Genomic DNA, 20326 nt, shown 5'->3' on the forward strand with positions numbered 1-20326 from the left:
GTTGGAAAAGAAATACACTTTTTTGGAAAGTGGAATTAATTTTATTTTTGCACAGTTCAAGTCCCATGGTTTTGAAAATTTTAATCAATCTAATAAACTTTCCTTACATTCCAGTAACTGCTCACAAATGAACAGTAAGGAGAACTAAAGCACTGAATAACTCAGTAATGTGATAATGGGACAGTGAAGTAATAGGATATTGGAGCCTTTCATTTCCAAGGCACCACTTTAAATTTAGAATAAATTGTTATTGACTGAAAATTGTTAACATATGTTGGCTCTTCAGTTACCTATGTGAAACAACTTTATTTTTTCAGTTTGGTTTCCACTGGATAGATATACATAATATAAAATCACCACTACAGATGGCAGTCACTAAAATGTCTGTTGAAAGCCTCAGTGGAGAGACGAATCACTGAATATCCATGAAAATGAAACTCAACTAATCTCCTACCATTAGAAAAGTTCCCTTTTGTACCATATGAAAATGGGGTAGGGGTAACCAGTTATTAAACTCTAATTAATAAATTAATCTAGAATTCCACCATCCAATTTTAACTACCAAAATAGCCTGTGTAACCATGTCCACATTATTTTTGGTAGTGTTAGCATGATGTTATGGCCATGATGGTCCAGGAACTATGAGTGAGGCAAGGATTTCTTAGCTTGATATCTTTTATTGGACCAACTGCACAGTTAGGATAGAGTTAGACAAGCTTTCAAATCCAAGACATTCCTCTCAGACCTAAAGGAGAATGCCTTGCGTTCAAAAGCTTGTCTAGCTCTAGCCCAACTATACAGTTGACCCAATAAAAGATATCACTCTAAGAAATCCTTTCCTCTTCTATATATTATTGATGTCCTTCAATAGACAGGTATTCATTATGAAATTAATTCTTCATTGCTTTGTGCTGCAAAGGAGAATCAGAATAGTTGCTTATAGAACACAATTTATGTATGACAGCTGTGCCCATTAAGCATGTGCTTTGCCTTTGACCACCCAGTCTTTCCATGGGCAGTTTCCAAGTGACAGATCTGCATCTGTACTTATCTCAAGGGGCATTTCGGAATTCATTCCATTCTTAGACTGGTTCTCTAAGTCACAGCACCTACTTTTACTAGAGGTGCACTGATACATCAGTCTGATATTGGGTTGGCACTAATACAAAGAAAATTGACTGTATCGGAAATTGGCTTTTTTGCCTAATGTGGTCTATAATTTGGCTGATAAACGCCCTGTGCATGAATGCAGCCGCAGCTCAGAACATAGGCAGCAAGCAGCACAGTGAGCAGCTGGTTAGTCTGTGGGGAAACGGAAGGAAAGGGGCACGGCCTGGCTAACCTGGTTGTGTATCGGAAATTGGATCAGTATTGGCTGATATGCTTCCTTAAAAATTGACTATCGGTATCGGCCTCAAAAGTCTCTATCAGTGCGCCCCTAATTTTCACTCTTGTGTTTCCTCAGCAGGTCTAACTGGATTTTGGCCACTGTTACTAGCTTATCCTCCAAAAGCTGTAAATGGTAAGAAAATACAATGACAAAGAACTGCTTATTCAAAGCAGAGTGTTAAGGAGTTTTGGAAGGCCAATAGCAAGCACAGAGAAAAGGGTTAAAACAAATGGCTAAACCTACGCAGCCTTACCTAAACCTTTGCCTTTGTTAATTTAAGCAAGTCCCACCCATCCGTCAGTGACTGCCAGTACCAGTCAGTGAATCAAAAATCAAAAAGAATATTTTTCAAAATATATTTTGAAAAGAGCAAACTCCAGAGTACAGGGGAAACAGGTGGGAGGTTGGGAGCAGGCACTGAAACAGTCCTTTGCACAGTTGCGACAGGTAAAGGCGATGGTGGGTGATCAGCACACGGATGCCCGGCATGGTTATTATAACAGGAATGAGAATGGACTGTCAAGTGAACCATATTGGTCACAAGACAGGTTGGTAGAGGTATAGGTGTGTGTGTGTGTGTATCTATAGACACACGCGTACATATATAGGAAAAAAAAAATTTTTGCAAACCAAAAAAACTGAAGGCTTCCACCAGCTGCAGGACCGTGCCCCCGCACATACGGAAGGCTTCAGAGCGGCTGCGACTCTGCCAGGACGCTCATCCCACCCACCCCCGCCTGTGACCCAGCAGCTCCCATCCCCAGCAAGGCGCCGCGAGGCAGGTGACGCGAAGCGCAGGGACGCCGCCAGACGCAGCCCGGGCACGGGCGGGAAGCGCGGCCGCCCTCAAAGCGCCTGCGCACCTACACGGCGCCTGCGCACTGTCCGCGAGCCGCTGCCTGCAGGAGCGCGGGGCACAGGGCGGCGGGTGGCGGGCGAGAGGCTGCGAAGACGGCCGGGGGCTCGCGGCACAGCCCCCTTTCCCCTCGCCATGGCCGGGTCGGAGCAGCCGCCGCCTCGCGAGGACGGGGAGGCGCCGCTACTCCTGGACGACGCGGAGCTGGCGTTAGCCGGGATCAACATGCTGCTGAACAACGGCTTCCGCGAGTCCGACCAGCTCTTCAGGAAGTACAGGTGCTGCCCGCCCCTCTTCCCCCCACTTAATGGTTTGTTCCGCCCTGGGGGGTCGCGCCTAGGCGCTGAGCGGGCGCATTGGCTCGGTGGGGGGACGGCGGGGGGTTGGTGATGGTACGTTATATTTTCGCTGCGCTGTGTAGAGCGAACCAAACTGTTGGGGGGAGGGGGGCTGCTCTTCCCCCCCACTCCCCCCCGCTTTAGTTGGCTGCTTAGGACGCCCACGGGCGCTGCCAGCTGATGGTGGGGAAGGGCCCTTTCGGAGCCCAGGCCCGACTGCGGGTCTGCGGGAGACATGAGACTTCCTTCCTGGCACCCAGTCTCCTGCATTACCAGTCTCAGCGGGTGCACTCCTGGGTGTGTTGTGTGTACATGTACATACATATGCATATATCCTTGTATGTATTTGGCTGCACATGTACTCAAATATGAATCTCCTCATCCCCCCGAGTTTTCGGGGGGGGGGATGTTAAGCATAGGATGCTATTGTAGCATGTGTGGCTTCAGAGTGTGACTGCAGTCCTGCTCCCAAATAGTAAGGTATTTCTGCTTCCCTGTGGGGCCCTGTGTGCACCCCTGAAGAGTTCACATGTGCCCACCAAGGGGTTGAGGTGCTAAGGCACTGTGATGCTGCCTGTCCCTAAGAAGACTAAATGTGAAGGGTTTTATGGCCCTAGCAGTTTCTTTTGTTTTTTCTCTGCCTGTCAGTGGAAGTTGGAAGTTGCTGTACAGGAGGGCGAGAGGTGGTGACTGGTGGCACATGGCAAGGGGTAGCTTGCCATGTTAGTCTGAAGTTGGGCAGAAAACAGGGTAGAGATGTGCTGTATAGATAGTTCTAAATGATAGGTGTCCCTGTTTGGAGCAGCGGGTTGGCTTAGGTCAGCATTTCTCAAACCATACGTCAAAAGAATATATGAAAGGGTTGTGAACAAACATAAAATATGGATCAGCAAACTTTAAATGGGTTCTCCTGTAAAGGAGAAAAACATGGGAAACTGGGGCAGGTTGGCAGAGATACAGCCTGTGAGGGGCTGCTTGGGGGCTCCCCATTCACACACACACACACACTCTGAGGAACTGGGGCTTGTGGGCAGGGGGTAGTGGGTTGAGAGTGGGGGGCACTGAGTCAAGACTGGCTATCATTGTTTATAAATGGGTCTCGGTACAAAAAAGGTTGAGAACCACTGGCTTAGATGACCTCCTGAAGTCTGTGCCAGCCCTAATGTTCTCTGATTCTGTGAGTGACAGCAGACAGTTGAATGCTACCATAATGAAGGCCGTAAGGGTAGTTAGATAGTACGTGCATTGCATTAGGTCTAGATGAGTGTTTTCAACTGTTTTTAGACTTAAGGCAGACTTTGGAAAATGCCAGTTCTCAGCTTTCTCATTTTTTTTCACTACAGAAAAATAAGAGAGCCCTTCTTCCATTGCAGAGTATTCAAAAAGACTACAGCAGGGCAGAATGCCTTTGGCGCTGTGGATTCCTATTGGAAATCTCTGAGTGTATCTTGTGAATAATGTGTAGGTGTGTGCATACCTAACAGTGCTAATATTGCACAGTGCTTGGCACAGCCCTTAAAGGGCTCTCGCAGTACCCCAAGCTGCTGTAACAGCCTAGGGAAGAAGCACCAGTTTAGATTCATAAATGAAGAAGTTGCTTTGCAGAAATTATTCAAAAGTAGTAGCAGATGTTGTTCCTCTTTTGAAAACTTCTGTTGTCATGTGTGTTTGACATGTTGTCATATATCGTTCTGCGTTTCTTGCTTAACTGAGAAGAATGATTCCTTTAAGGGCAGCTTATAGAGCGAGTGAGTGAATGAATAAATAATTAAATGTGCCTGATGTGTGCTATACTCTTTTCTAAATAATGCTCGCATACTAGAGCACTTGTCTGTATACCAAAAATATTTGTTGAAGGCCTAAGTTGACTGAAAGAATATGCTTGCAAGCATCCTTAATATTTCACTTGCAAAGTCTAAAACTTGATATAAGGGGATAAGACTTACAAGCAGAGAAACTAAGGCGTTTCTAAGATGCATGAAGGGACAGTGACAAAGATAAATGTATGTTTCTGATTCCTAGCTGCTCGTGTTTTGGTATGACCACTAAATGTGTTACTTTGCTGTTGGTGTGTAATTCTGGTAGTTATAAAATATCTGGCAGATATTTTTGAAGCTGAAGATTTGGGTCTGGATATTGTGTTCTTTGTACATCTAAACTCCATAATTCATGTCAATTACCTTTCTAGCTCACTGGAATTGTAGGTGCTTGAAATTTGCAGGCCATAACCTATTTCTGAGATGTCTTTTGTGGTGGACTGTTACTGTGGTTTTGTCTTAGTATGCGTGGTGCTGCTTTTAATTTGTCTTAATGTGAGAGCAGTGTAGGAATTATAATTGTACACTGGTTGACGTAGTATTACTAAGATACAGAATTGCTGGAATCATACATTTTAAATGTGTGTACACTTAGGTTGAGCATAAAGGCTATTAATAACTGTATCTTCTGCAGATTGCAAATTTTGTTTACTTGGAACTTTTTATTTTTGAAGTCTTTTTTAATATCCAGCTTTTTTGGTAGTTTGACAGTTTAAGGATCAGAGATGAAATAAAATTATATAGGTTATTTGTGCATACTATATTTGCTATCAGCTTTTTTCATACTGCAATAGTCGGTGAATCTTAAACACTACTCCTCAAATACATTTCAATCTCCCCTCTCCCCTTTAAAAGAAGGTGCCCTAGGATTCTGTACAATAGTTAATCTTGCCATGTGAGCATTAACTGTAAGATGCTGATCAAATCTACTTAACCTGAAAATGGATTGAGTGGGCTTGTGATTCATAGCTTGATAATAACTGGCCTAATTGTAATTTTGAATTAGCTGTGGAAGTCCATAATTTTTAAATGTCATGTCCCTAAATAATTTGTTAAACTTAGTGATTGGAATGTCATTAAAGGTAAAAAAGGGATGGAATACCTAAGACTTCGAAGAACTATTGCTTTTGTTTAAACAACCTATAGACAAAGCAGTTTAGGTTTCATTAGGTATAACTTGTGTTTTAACTTTCTCAGTTATTTTTCTGCCATCTTAATCTTTCACTTGTTTGTACAGTATTACCTCATAAATACAGATATAAAAAATATGGAATTCTCCAAATTCCAGCACTTTTAAAAAATATGCTACACTGGGGAGTAGCAGTGGCCAGTCCTGGAGCGGTGGAGGGAGAAGCTTATGTACAGTGCCTGCCGCTACCATCCACCAGCCCATGCCACCACTCTGCATGTGGTTGCTTCTCCAGTTTAAAAAATTCTGGAATTTTCAAATTTCTGGCAGGTGCTTGGTCTCAAGTATGCTGGATTTATGAGGTTGTATGGCATTACTAGTACATATGCTCTTATTTCATTCCTCATAAGAAACATTATCATACACTGCTTTATAGCTTTTTGTCACTGACGCGCATTTTTTGTCCTTGTATGCCTAAATATATGGTCTTCTAAATGGGACAGCTGGACCAAACAATAGCATCTCCCAATAGCTGTATTGAGAGTTGTTGTTCATTTGATTTAAAGTTGAATATTTAATCATTAACACAGAAGGCAGTCTAGAAAATGGTGCTTTTAATTTAGTACAGACATGTAAAGGCTCCTTTTAAAAAGGCCAGAAATACTACTTTCCCACTTAGGTATCTGTTCACAATACATGAAAAAAAGTTTGATTGTGAGAAAAATACAAGGGAGTACCTTTCAAACTATGGCTCTCAGTAAACTTTTTCTCATGTCTACTTATAGTCCAAAGGAAGCAGTTGAACTTGCTATTATGCGTGTCAAGTCATGCAAATAATTGCAGCTGGAGTTGATTGGTTTTGTATGCTATTTTGTCAGGGTAAAATTTGTGACTTGCCCTATTTTCAAGAACAGCTAACAGATGAACATAATCAGAGCTTGAAAAATCCTCTGCTGTCAGCAAGTTTGTAGCTGTCTTGTGTGAGTGCCATTGACTTCTGCAGAGGCCTTATTAAATAAGCTTAGATTCTAGCCCTAGTCATTGCAGTGACAGCCGTTGAAATGGGAACCAAATACAACCCGATGAAGTATTTTGCTAAGTTTGGAACTGACAGCTCCAGGGTCTGTGGTGCTTGTAAGCTTTGTTGGGTTGCAACAGAATTAAATTTACTCAAATTTCTCTGTTGCTATTCAAATCCATTTGAACATCACTGAAAGTAACAAAATCGATTAATGCTATTCTCCTTGTTTCTTGTCGCTTTTGTTAGTGCAAATGGAAATAGACCTGAGTTTTAGTCATCAGTAAGGGTGTAGAGCAGAGACTGAAGTGGGGTAGAGTAAAAGGGTACAGATGTTGTTCTCCCATTCCTTCCTGAGTCCACTAACTAGAATTCAGAAATGGCATCTGATGACACACAAGAGAGAGCCTTGCAGGGAAGCACTTGGATGTGGAGAAGCCTGAGAGAGTCCAGAGGAGAGCCATGCACATCATCAAGGTCAGGAGAATAGCCTTATGATGAGAGGCTGAGAGCCATGGGACTCTTCAGCCTGGAAAAGCGCAGACCCAGGAGGGACCTGGTGGCTGCCTGTAAGTACATCGGGGGTGTACATCAGGATCTGTGGGAACGTCTGCAAGGGATGACAAGGTCCAACAGTCACAAACTCCTCCAAGACCGGTTTAGGCTGGACATAAGGAAAAACTTCTTTACTGTCTGAGCTCTCAAGGCCTGGAATAGGCTCCCTCCAGAGGTGGTGCAAGCACCTACTCTGGACTACTTTAAGAAGCGTTTGGCTGCTTATTTTGCAGGGATCCTCTGACCCTAGCTGACTTCATGCCTTTGGGGCAGGGGGCTGGACTCGATGAGATGATCTCCGAAGGTCCCTTCCAGCCCTAATGTCTGAAATCTGTGAAATCTGAAATCAATAGAAATCCAGCACCCTTTCCTTTCCCAGGCTCAGAGACATCTGAGTTTTCACCTGATTGTTGACTATGCTCCAATGTAGTAAAAGATAGTGGGATAAGTAAGAAAAGTATGATTATCGAGAGATTGTTTGAAGAAGAAATTATTAGGAGGTAGTAGGGAAAATCTGAGGTGCTTGTAGACAGGAGAATATAGTGGAGGACAAAGCAGGAACATGTGCACCTCTTTCTCTGTAAGAAAAGAGATGAAGGAGGACACCAAATAGGAGAAGAAATGTAAGAAGTTACTTAAACCTCATTGTAACATTAGCAAGCTGAGATTTAGTGCCTTACTGTTGGACTTAAGAGCCCAAGGCAAGGACCTTCTTGGGTTATACAAAGAGCAAAAAAGGTGGTCCCTGTCCTAAGGATCTTTTATTTGAAATAGGATAAGAGAGAACAGATGAATGCTAGGAAAGGAGTTGGTGAATCTGTTGGTCAGCGTGCTAGCAGTGTTTCTTGTAGAAATCATAGCAAACAAGTTTTGAGAAGGAGAGCAGTGAGATGGCTTTGCTGATGTTTATAGAGTTCCTATCAAATTTGAGAGGCAGCAAGGGCAGAAGATGGTATTTGAAAATTTAATGAGTTGGAGGCACAGGTTTTCCCTCATCATAGACTGAGCAGGGAAGGCCACTGCCATTTTGACAGTGAATGAGATGGTGAGGATCTTGAAAGTGAAGACATATACCCAGTGTTTGATACAGAAGTAGAGGAGGAGCTGTTGGAGGGCTGCACAGTGGGGGATTTGGGGGTTAAAGCCACAGGCTAGAGAAGTTATTTCAGAAGTAGCTTTTCTGAATGGGTAAGAGGGAGATTGCATTTGACAAGACAAGGAAGCATGTTGCAGCAGGACAGAAGCATGAGGTGATTAGCTGTGTTGAGCATGAGCTGATTGCTAGACATCCACAGGGAAATGTAAGAAAGGAAAGCTCAAGTTTTGCTTTAGAAAAAGTGGTAAGTCTGAAGTGTGGAGAGTTAGGTCTGTTATGGCTGCAGAGAAACAGTATTTGCATTTTATTCTTTTAAATCCCAGGGGAGCAACTGTGGAAGAAAATGTACAGTACAGACATTTTTCATTCTTGCTCTCAGGCTTATTTTTTGAGCTAGCAGTTTTTCTGGTGAGTTATTCAGGCTGTTGTGGTCAGTTGTTTCTAACCTTGTCCATAACCTCTGTGAAAAGCACATAGTCAATTTTAATCCCTTGTTTAATCCCTTGTTTATAAATTTCATTACATTCTCAAACATCTAAATGTGACAACCTCAAAACTAGTGGGCCGCATCCAGGTGAGTGCAGCTGTGTGGTATATGGCACGTTCGTGTACTGCACGTTCAGTTGTTCTCTGCACTGCAATGCAGCAGTGTGGAGGGGTTTTTTAACCCTTGGATATAATTAAATGTTGGGATGATGGTTTTTAAACTGAAGTCAAAAGAGAGGGGTAAGGACTTTTGAAAAGCTCAGGCTAAAAAATAAATAGTACGATATTTAGAAATGGCAATAGAAAAAATTAAAGATGTGAAGACAAAGCTAGAAAAGTCCCATTAAAGTGAGGATAACAATTACTATATTCACCTGAATCCAAGATGACTTCAAATTTAAAATGACTCCCAATAATTATATTCTATACGTGGAATATCCCCTCCACTGCTGTGGCCCCTTCATCCCTGCCCCTTGCTGGGGTGAAACCACAGCTGAGCTGTCTCCTGACGTGGGCCAATATTGAATCCAAGACCAGGCTTCCCCCCACCACACCATGTCGTTTTGGGGGAAGAATGGGGGGATGGGGGGTGGGGGAGGCAGACTTCATCTTGCGTTCAAGTAAATATTATATAATGGAAAATTTCAAGGGGCATTATAGAGGCTGAGAAGCAAGGAAGTATAGTAAATAGGGAAGACATGAATGGAGAAGAAATACAAAGGTAACATTTGCTTCACAGCTTTTGAACTGGCTGAAGAGAGGCTTTGAAATACTAGAGAAGATAATGTATCAAAAACCAAGATAAGCTTGCAACAAGTAAACCATGATTTTCGTTGCATCAGAAAAATGTGTATTATAAAAAATCTTTGTATTCTTTCAGTCACTAGACTGGTAGCTGGACTGGTAGCAGATAAGAGACCTGCAGACACTGTGCTCTGGCCTTTGGGAAAGGATTATGTGTCCTTCATCTCTCAAATTTCACAAACAATACAGATTGCTGTTGACATTACTTACCAGTGCTTATTTAACACCCATTTGATGTTTGCAGGTTTGTACACATGCATACTCTTGTTTGGACTGTTCAGCAGCTTGCAGTTTTGATCAGCAGGACCAAGCATTGAAGCAAAATTGTCCTCCTTGCCTTAATGTTATGACTATGAGCATAACTGGGGAGAAAAAAACAACAGGAAACTGTCACTTGCCAGTTTACTGTCCCTGGTAGCTCTTTCTTGTAGCTGCTGTTCAAACTTGTAGTAAGTTCAACCACTTTCATCGGTAAGAGGCGGAAGTGAGGCATGAAACTGGGACAGGCAGACTGAAGTGGACAGTATAGAAATAAAAGAAGTAAAATGTTTTAATAGGAAGAAAAATGTGGTGATTCAAAGTTTAAAACTTCATAGCAAGAGGGGTTCAAATGAGAACCATTCTTTGAAAATTATCAGGTTCCTTCAGGGGTGAAGGAGGGAAGAGTTGCCCCTGTCATGAAGAGAGACATGGAAATTATTTAAAGTTGTTGATGTGGGGGAATTGTCTTGCCATTTCCTGGTAAGTTGCTTTGCTATTCATCTGCCTCAGTGAGAACTCAGATTTTGCCATGATAGACGATTATTCACCTGGACCCTTGAGGACATGAGTTAAACTTTCAAAAATAACTTCATTTATGAATGAAAATATTCATCTAGTCTCATGTGTTGTGTAGGGAAGTACTCCGTATAGCATTTGCACTTTTGAAAGAGCTAAATTTAAGATTTCTGACAGTATCTACACCAGTGGTTTTTAACCTTTTAAGACTTGAGGCATCCTTTGTTAGATTCAGGGCACCCCTCAGAATATGCCAACTCTTAGTTTTTACTCGGTTTCCACCTCAGAAAAAGTAATAGATTCTTCTGTTGCAGAGAACTTGGACTGTAACAGGTCAGAATGTTTTTAACGCTATGAGTTTCTATTTGAAATTGCTGAGTTTATCTTGTGAGTTATAATTGTGCACCCAACAGTCCTAACATAGCATGGCATCCTGCAGTACCCTTGAAAGGCACCTCATAGTGCTGTGGAACCCTAGCTGAGAATCACTTCCATAGTAATGTACACAAGTGGTTATATGTCTGTCCCTATTTCAGGAGTGTTCACTGTGCTGCTTCATGTCTAATACCTCACTAGGTTTTTGAAATATTAACATCTTGAATTTTTTCACTGATGTTGCAGGGGTATAGGCTGTAGCTGTGTTGGTCTAAGGACATAAATTGGTCTAATAAAAGATATCAGATTCACCCAAAAACCCATGTCTACTTAACTAGTTGGAAAAAAAAATTAAGCAAGATTTGGGGTTTAAAAACCCTTCATCAGGCTGAAGAAATTTCTGCAGTCGGTATGTGGCCTTCCTGGATGGAATGAAAAGTAAAGAAGCCAGAGGCTGGGCTGGTATGCATACAAGATAGGCAGTCAGTGAAGATGTAAATTGAGGAGTCAGTGGGTGAGACAGGCTGGGGAGGGGAAGTGTTGGAGGGAGAAGGGGGATGAATAGTGGAGAGGTACCTGGGTAGTCAGATGTCAGGCAGGTTATAATGCGTCATAAATCCAATGTCTATATTTAGTCCATGATTTTTAGCGTCCAGGCGGTTGTTGAAGGTGGAGTTCATAGGCTTGTCTCTTGGGAAGTGTTTTGTAAGTTTCCTTTGAGGATCAGGACTGAGAGATTGGAGAGAGTGGTTTTCTTGTGAGAAATATGCACTGACAGGTAACTGGGTATTCCTGTCTTTGATAGATTTCCAGTGTGTGTTCATTCTGGTGCGCAGTTGTTGTTTGGTCTCTCCTGTGTATTTTCCATCAGGGCATTTGGTGCATTGGATGAGAGACATTACATTTCTGGATGTGCAGCTGTAAGACACAGGGATGCTGATGGCTCTGTTGTGAGGGTGGCGGAGATGTGTTGGCAGGTTTTGCATTTCTTGTCATGGCATGGTCTGGATCCATTCGATGTGTTCTGGGGCTGAGGAAGCTTGCTTCTGGTGATGAGGTTAGTGAGGTTCGATGCTTGTGTGAAGACTGGTGGGTGGCTCTGGGAAGATCTCTTTAAGATTAGAGTCATTTCTAGTATGGATTGCAGTTGTTTGAGGACTTTCCGTATGGGTTTGAGGGAGGGATGATGTGTCATAACCAGCGGTGTGCGATTCCTGGAGGATTTTCTGCTGTACTGCAGCAATTCTTCACGTGGTATCCAGGTGGCTCTTTCAAATATGCGATCTATCTTTCTGGAGGAGTCTCTTTGTTGGGTGAAGACGTTTTTAAGATTGGTGAGATGGCAGTCTAAAAAATCGCCAACTGACTCCTCAATTTACATCTTCACTGACTGCCTTTCTTGCATGTATACCAGCCTTTGGCTTCTTTACTATTCATTCCATCCAGGAAAAGCACACGCCAATTACAGAAACTTCCTTAGACTGATGAAGAGTTTTTAAACCCAAAAGCTTGCTTAAAATGTTTTTTCCAACCATTTAAGTTGGCCTAATAAAAGATATCAGATTCACCCAAAGAACCTTGTCTGTCTTCACTGATGTTTGGCATATAGCAAGCAGATTTTACTTTTAACTTAACTCACTGCCAAGCAGGAATTGATGGTGCTCATGTGGATAATATAAATACTGTCTAAAAGTTGATGTAGATTTTGCAGAAAGATTGTTATGCTTTAACAGTAGACTTATATACGTGTATACGTTGCAAGTTCTGCAAGGAGATGAGCAAGATTTGCACTAATAAACCTGGGAACTAAAAGGGTAGTGGAAAAATAGTGGCGCCATGCATCATAGGCATATGGACATGAATGTGATAGTCAGGCACATATCATGATTTTGATACTAGCAAAATGCCGTATTAAATTTTGATATGTTTTATAGCCTAAAGCCCTAAATCACTTCCTGAGTCCACTTCTGACAAAATGATGGCAACTATTTTAGAGCAGAATGGGAGGGTATCTTCAATTGCAGCCAGATCAGACCTTTTTAGTCTATCAGAATAAACAAGGTATAAATTAAAAAAAAAAAATGCTCAAGGTATTAATACAACATCAGAATTAATGGGCAAGAAGCAAGGGAAAATCAATAACTCATTTTATTTTCTCTTGCTAATAAGCTAGAGGAGCATTTACTTTTCCAGTACCTACCTTCAAAATATGGCCATCTGGTGTGTACATCTCTCTGCCTTCCTCTGTTTCAGAATTTAGTTTCAGAAGACAGACACTGTGCTGCTGTCAGACTTGAGTGTCAACTGTCTTTATGATTGTTTCCATACACCATCCAATGATTCTTAACTAAACATTTTTACAGACATATATATGTAATTGCAACCCTGAGTGTCTAAGGAACACCAATGTAAAATCCATTTTAATAAGAGAAACTACGTTTATCAGACACAAAATACAGGAAACCTTAATTTTTGACCCAGCCTGATAGTTTCCCTTCTTGAACAGTATGAAGAGATATGGAGGTATTTTTAAAGAGAAATATGTAACATTATATTTTTTAAATATTGCACAAATGCTTAAGGAAAATGGGGTAGAAAGAGACGTGAACAGGTAATGATATGAAGATAAATGTGGATTGTCTTTTCTCTCACTCCTTTTCAGCTCTGATTTTTTTCAGTTGTAAAATAAGTGCCTATTAAGATTATGTAACATTATGTGCATGCCTTTAAATGGGGCGAAGTCAGCATCTTTTTTTCTGAAGCTAAATTAGTCATTTTAAGATCCCCAGTGAAGTGAATGACTCATACATTTTTGTGGCATCAAGTATTAAGATGCTATTAAGTATTAAGATGCTATTAAGATAATATAAACACTTGTGTTTTTACAGTAAAAATGCTTTTTGTGTTGCAACTTGGGATTCAGACTATTAAGCGATTATTTTAAAAGGAGATTTTATTGGAAAAAGAATGGAAACAATTTAAGATTTTCAGATATTTCTAGACTTCTATTACTGTGCATCAGTTGCACTTTTAAATTTAGTCTTGATAATGTATTACAACGTTTAAAAAAATTAGCTTAATGCACAGCTTCAACTAAATTTCACACCCCCCTCCTCTTTAGCCATAAAGCAAGCAAGCCAGTCTTAACCATAATTTAGTAAATGTCCAAATATAGTAAGCGAGAGGAGTAAGAAAAATATCCAGGATGATGGTATTGATTGCAGTATCTTTTAAAGCATAGAAATAATTCACTAGAAGCAACTGAGAGTGTTCACACAATGCAAACAAGGAACAGGAAAATTGGTATTATACTGTTGTTTTACACAAGAAAGGTGATAAAGTTCTTAGATTCTTTATTGAGCACTTTTTCAGTGCTTCCAGAAATGTTACCAATGTTCTGGACACATGAATTCACTTCAGCAGTTGAACTTGCTGGTCACCCATTGGAATTTTTTCACTACTTGACATTTTCATCCTAAAACATATCACTTAAGGAACCAATAACCCTTTATGTTGAAAATACTGTGTTTTAAGAAATTTGTGGAGCCACCTAGTCTTGGCTTTGTTCTCTTGAGAAAAGAACACGTGTATGATCCTTGCAGTATTATGTTTGGGGAAAAAAATCCAAAAAACAAACCTCTGCAATTCTTTGGAAGCTGTCTAAAGATAATATTTAAGGAGAAAAGATTACTACTTTTTTTAAAAAACAGTAACAACCTATATTAATTTATACTTGCTTCCAGTTGTTTTCCTCTTGAATTCCAGGGAAGATTAATAAAGGAGCTAGATTAATAAAAGAGTTAGATTTTTAAATAGGAATTTGCTTACTACAAACATTCCACTGCTTTCCAATTCTTACATTGATCTATCTATACAATTCAGGATTGTAAATTCTCATCAAGAAAAAAGTGCTGAAACACCATAGAAAACAAAAAAGATGGTAACAGTGGTAAAGTCCATTAATGGGTTACAAGCCAGATTAATAAATATGTAAAATGAGGTGATAGGCATATTGTTAAGATGATTAGGCGATGCAAAGGTCAGTAAACAAGATAAATTGCTGTAAAGAGAAATTGACAGACCATTTTAATTTCAGTAACAACTCTGTCATCTGAAACTGCAGAGTAGTATACAAAATATCTTGCTTTTAAAATTGGGAGGAGTAAATTGTAGAAATAAGTAAAAAGACATACAAAAAACTAGAACTCTTGGTTCCAAAATGATACCTTTTATTAGACAACTGGAAAATGTTCTATGTCTTTTTGTCTTGGACCAACACGGCTACCAAGTACACCCCTAGAATAAGAGTAAAGGATTTAACTTAAAGCCAACCTACCAATACAGGAAACATTAAGCAAAATATTTGCAGTTCTATTTACTTGGTGAGAATAAATTTGTACACTTTACATATTGTATCCATATTGTTAGGAATATGCAAGTTGGTTCAAAAAGAGGAAAAAACTGTTAATTTAACTGACCCTGCTGTAACTGTTAATCTGACTGACTCCCATCAGTCTTGCTTTTGTGACCCTAACTGGAAGTGGTGTGTTAAAAATACTGAAGCAGAAAAATGCATTAGTCTTTCAGTTGCCACTTTCATCTCCTTTAATTTGAATGCATCTTCAAACGCAAAGTTAATTTGTGATCAGCACCCAAGCACACTTTGAGTACGTCCGTCCTGCTCATTATAATACTGTGAAAAAATATCCTGATCTATGTGTGAATGTGGTTGCTTTTTGTTAAGAAATCTACATGGTGCAAGAGAGCTTTTTTTTCAGGGATATCCAAGGTCTCACTACATGCATTAGTTCTGGAATTACAGTAGATTTAGCTGTTTGTGTAATCTTGTGCCTAGACTAATATACTACTTAGTCCTGAAGCTAAGTTGTGTAGAGCTAGCTTAAGTATCTCTCAGTGCACTGCTGCCACTCTTCTACCATGGATTCCATGGTGGACAACCATTCAGAAACACTTTGGATGTCCTGGGACAAACTATTAGTACTTTTAATAGATCAGCCTTTTGAAATGCTGTGGTTTTGCTGGTGTTGTGATCATTTACGTGTTAGTAGGGCTGTGATCCCAGATGTCCTTCCTTGTGGTGGAGTATGCTGAACTGTTATGATTCTTTCTTTCTCAATATGGGAAAATCTGTGCTTTCAGGTGCATGATGGAGATTATGGGAAGATACTGGAATTTTTATCAGCACCTGAGAGGCTTATGCTACATCCTTACTGTGATGGGGCAGAAGCTGGCCTGAGTGGGAGCAGCACCTGGCTGTTGGCCATAACCCAGGCGTGGCTATCTAGTTTGAGTTGAAAGCACCACTAAACTCGGCTGAGATGTTCTGGTGTTAACAGAAGCCAGCTTAGAGAAAACACTTGTGAGAGAAGACATAAGTGGCGTTCACAGTTAGGCAAATAATGGACATTTTTACACAAGTGCTGCAGTGCCAGGTGCTTTGAACAGTGCCTGATGCTGGGGCGCTTGCAGTTGTATAAGCAGTGAAATGCCTGTCAGCACTGAAAAAATAGCAGCGGCACACTTTTGAACTAAAACACATAGCAGGTGTTTTAGTTCAGAAGCATGCTGCCACCATTTTCTGCACACTGACGTGCATTTCGCTGCTTGTCTAACTGCATGCAGCGCAGTGCACTTCAGCTCAAGTGCAGAGCAGACACAACTAATCGAGTCTGCTCTGAAGCAGTGGCTTTCTGGTGCATCACAGGGTGAATATGTGTATAAATGCCCAATATTCTTAGCTTCTTAGAGTGAACCTTCTGTTCAGAAATTGATAGTCTTCTTATTCTGTTAATAGGGACTCCCTGATGCAAACTTATAGTGAGAGAGTTCTTGTCCCAACATTTTATAAGCAAATTTCTTGAGATATTTTAGCATCTGATTAACTACTTTTGAACTATAAACTGTAGATATCTTGAATTATTAATTTGAACTCTCAACATGGATGGAAATATTGGCCAAGAACAGATATTGCATTTGTCCTAAGATGAGTTGTGCCTGTGTTTGTCCTGGAACAGAAAAGTCCTGGGATTGCTGTGTACACGTTGCTCTTCCAGTTAGGTTTTAATGAGCAGCTCAGTGTACTGCCTCTTTTCTGCCATTGATGCAATCCCAGAACAACCATTTAGAAGCATTTTGCCATGTCCTGAGACAAACTGTTAGCATTTTTTTATCCCATGAAATTTTTTAGAGTTTGTCCCAGAACAACAGATATGGAAATCTGAATGGTTGCAGTTTGTTCCGGGATAAAATGGTTACTCTGTAGATGTTCTCTGTAGACATACCGTGGTCTAGTGACTTTTATACTTTCACCTGTGAAAGAGAAACTGTAAGTAGTTACTCATATCCTGTATTTTCTTTCAAAAAACAGGTAGAGGGGTAACTGCAATAGTTTGTCTTGTTTGAATATTTTAAAGCTTTACAAACAAAACAAACTACATTTTTAAGGTGGTTCATTACCGATTTATTCTTTGGGGATACTGAATAAAGAATAGTTTGACATCTACTGTAATTTTAAATCTCCATTTCAAAATAAAAATGCAAAAGTGTGCACTCCTGTTCTGCCCATCTGTCCTGTGTGCAGATTGGTTTGGGCCTTAAAAAGCTAGAATTGCACAGTTGGTTTGTGCAATATTTGGACCATAGCATTTTGTAAAGCAGTTTAAAAGTAGAGTGAAAGTACATTCCCTTCCACAAGGTGATGTGCAGGATTTCTTATGCTAACATAAAAATCAACGTAGGTAGTGATGACAGTAGAGAATGTACTTGCAGCCTACAGTAGAGGTTACATGTTCAGAACGAACACTTAAGTATTCATTGAACAGAATTAGGGGTACACTGATAAATTGGTGCCAGTTCAATTGCCAACCGATAAAAGGAAAAACAGCTTCATGGGCTTTTTTGGTCGTTGTAGCTGATGATTACTGCCATGTTCCTGGAGCACGCTGGTGAGCATTGTCTGGTCCCCTTGCCTTGCTGCCAGCCCGAGCCCACAGCAGACTACAGGGCCCAGTGAGGAGGGGAAGGGGGTGCTGCACTTGGCAACAAAAGGACCATTATAGGGTCCTGCTGCTGTCACAGCAACTCCGTGTGTGCAGCAAGGGCCAGAGCGCTTGGGCTGCTACAGAGGCATTGGACTGTGTGCAGGTGGGGTAATGCCATGCGAGGGACGTGCCACTCCTCTAGGCACTAGGCGCCTCTGCAAAAGTGGCTTCTCCCTGGTGGTTGTGGGACCTTGGCTATGTGGGGTGCACCAGTGCTGAGGCAGTGGCATGCACTGGGCCTCCAAATGTGCCCAGCACCACTGTCCACATAAGGGTCCCCCTGCCTGCCCGGCACGGCAGTATGGGTTGCACAGGGATTGGGACTGCAGGTAGGAGCCATGGGCGAGGGGGGTGACGTGTGGGAATAAGGTGGTCACTGCCTTTCTTATTGATGGCTGGAGCAGGCAGGAGGCACGTGTGTGTGTGAAATGTAGAACAAACAAAAAAAGGTTTATTTATGTCAGTAGGTTAAAGTACCTTGCACTATTACTAAATATATGTTATCAGATTGGCATCAGCTGATATGGTTGGTTAATCATCAGCTATTGGTATTGGCCAAGAAAATCTTTACCCATGCACCCCTAAACAGAATGTCTTAATTAGCAGCCATGAAAGATGGATTGTGGGCCTGGCACAGAACCTCTGAAGTAGGTGTTTGCTTGAAAGCTAAAGCAGCAAATATGCACCTGGTTTCTGTTGGTCTGTTGTAACACAACCTGTTTCCAGAGCACAGTTTACGTATTGAATAGTTTACATAGTGATAGTTACTGGTGGCTACTCTGTTTGCCTGACAATAATAATATTCAGGAGAGAAAAATAATTAAGAATATTTACTTAAAGTGTATGCTTTTTTTCTTTAATGTTATATATAGTATATAACAAAAATCAACATTTTAAAATGTATCAATAAACATGCTATAGTAAGTTTATGAAGTGGTAATTCTAGGTCTTGTGCTCCTCTATCATTCTTTTTTGCCATTTTCTCTAAGCCTACGTATTTATGGTTATATAAAATGTAACACAGGAAAACTAATAAAAACCTGTACTGACATCTTGCCTTTCTGAGAACTCCGTACACCATTGTAGATTAAGTAATATCAGAAACTTGTGTTTTTATAGTAGTATTTCTAAATGGTAAATATGATAGATATCCCAGTACTTCTTAGCTGTAAGCACTTTACATTGTTTACAGATTTAAATAAACACTGTTCTTTTTGGGACTGCAAAACGAGCCAGCAATAACTGTATCGCCTCAATTACAGTATGAATCCCTAAATGCATCTCCTTCCTAGAAGACTAGAGCAAAAGTGTGTGTTTATATTTTGTTCAGCTAAAATGTGCTGTAAATCTGCAATCCTTAAACTGTAAACCCTTATTCAAGGGATGATGATCACACGTTTTTACATACGGATGCATATGTTAACTAAATTAAAATCACTTGATTTCTATGAACTTATTTATTCATTGTGGATAAATGGTACTACTGAGATTATGTAGAAATTTTTTTTGACTGTTGCTAGCTCCATCTAGTCTGAATCAGGGCTTTACAGTGCTTGTGCGATTGGACTATTCATTTAGTTTGAAACCTGCTTGGGCATTGCCTATAATCCTGGCTGCTTGATGAATTTCTGGCCTAAAAGTTGCCTTCACCCTGTTATCATAGACCTGGCGATAAGGCATACCTTCAGCAATATATGGCTTCTTGAGAAAAGGAGAAGTCTTCCTAATTAGTTTAGTCTATTTTACATCACTCAAAACATTTGCTGTGGCAACTAATGCTTTGCAAGATGAAAAACAAATTGGGTACATCTTTACATATGGTCCTGACACAGCACTGGGCACTTTTAGTTAGTGATCTGCACTAAGTAAAGGCTCCTGGTGCTGTGTCAGATACAGGTGGGTAAGTGGCGCAGCACATGCCAGTGGTGAGAAAATGGCAGTGGTGTGCTTTAAATTAAAGCACGTTGAATGGGTTTTAGTGCAAAGTGAATCACCCACCATTTTCTCAGCACTGATGCATGCTGTGCTGCTTACACACTTGTACCAGGTGCAGCACTGGACGCATCAATTACATGCTCCGGCAGACTCGATTTAATAGACGCAAAATCCAGCAACTAGGTTAATGTTATAACTGTGCTGTGTTTTCTTGACAGAAACCATAGTCCGTTGATGAGTTTTGGAGCCAGCTTTGTCAGTTTTTTGGTAAGTTTGTTGACAAAATAAGGAAAAAGTGTATTTGGGGAGCTTGAGGGTTTGTGGCTTGATATCTTTGTCAGAGGTGGGTTGCCACTGAAAACCACTGCTATAAACTACACAAAAGGCATTTTAGTTGTTTTTCTTTTAATAAATCTTACCTCAGGCCAGCATTAGGAAAGTCTTGTTGGGTTTGCTTATCCAAGCTGATATACTGAATCGGTGGAACATCACCACACAGTATCCTTGTATCTTGTTTCTTAAAAAGCTTCTGCTTATTTAATGTTCTAAAGATAGCTGCAGTACTTATATGCTTGTCGTTCAGAACTTCCATTAGATAAAGCATTAGAAAAAATTGGTTCTTCTTAAGTCCCTGTTTAGATAGATTCAGTTAAAGTTAGTGATCTTTTTATCAAGTAATACAATGTATC

The 20326-nt window shown here is 40.7% G+C and overlaps 1 protein-coding gene across 1 annotated transcript in view; it reads left to right on the plus strand.

The window, feature by feature from the left end:
• Positions 1 to 2261: 2261 nt before the first annotated feature.
• TTC39C (tetratricopeptide repeat domain 39C) overlaps positions 2262 to 20326 on the plus strand; it is a 63087-nt gene continuing 45022 nt past the window's right edge. Inside the window, exons 1-2 of the mRNA XM_090039837.1 lie at positions 2262 to 2524; positions 19856 to 19904. Coding sequence (XP_089895963.1) covers positions 2382 to 2524; positions 19856 to 19904 — 192 coding nt within the window. The 5' untranslated portion in view covers positions 2262 to 2381. The remainder of the gene's footprint in view (positions 2525 to 19855; positions 19905 to 20326) is intronic.

This window comes from Crocodylus siamensis, chromosome 3, assembly GCF_052110815.1.
Source record: "Crocodylus siamensis isolate JL-2025a chromosome 3, ASM5211081v1, whole genome shotgun sequence".
NCBI classification, from domain to species: Eukaryota; Metazoa; Chordata; order Crocodylia; family Crocodylidae; genus Crocodylus; species Crocodylus siamensis.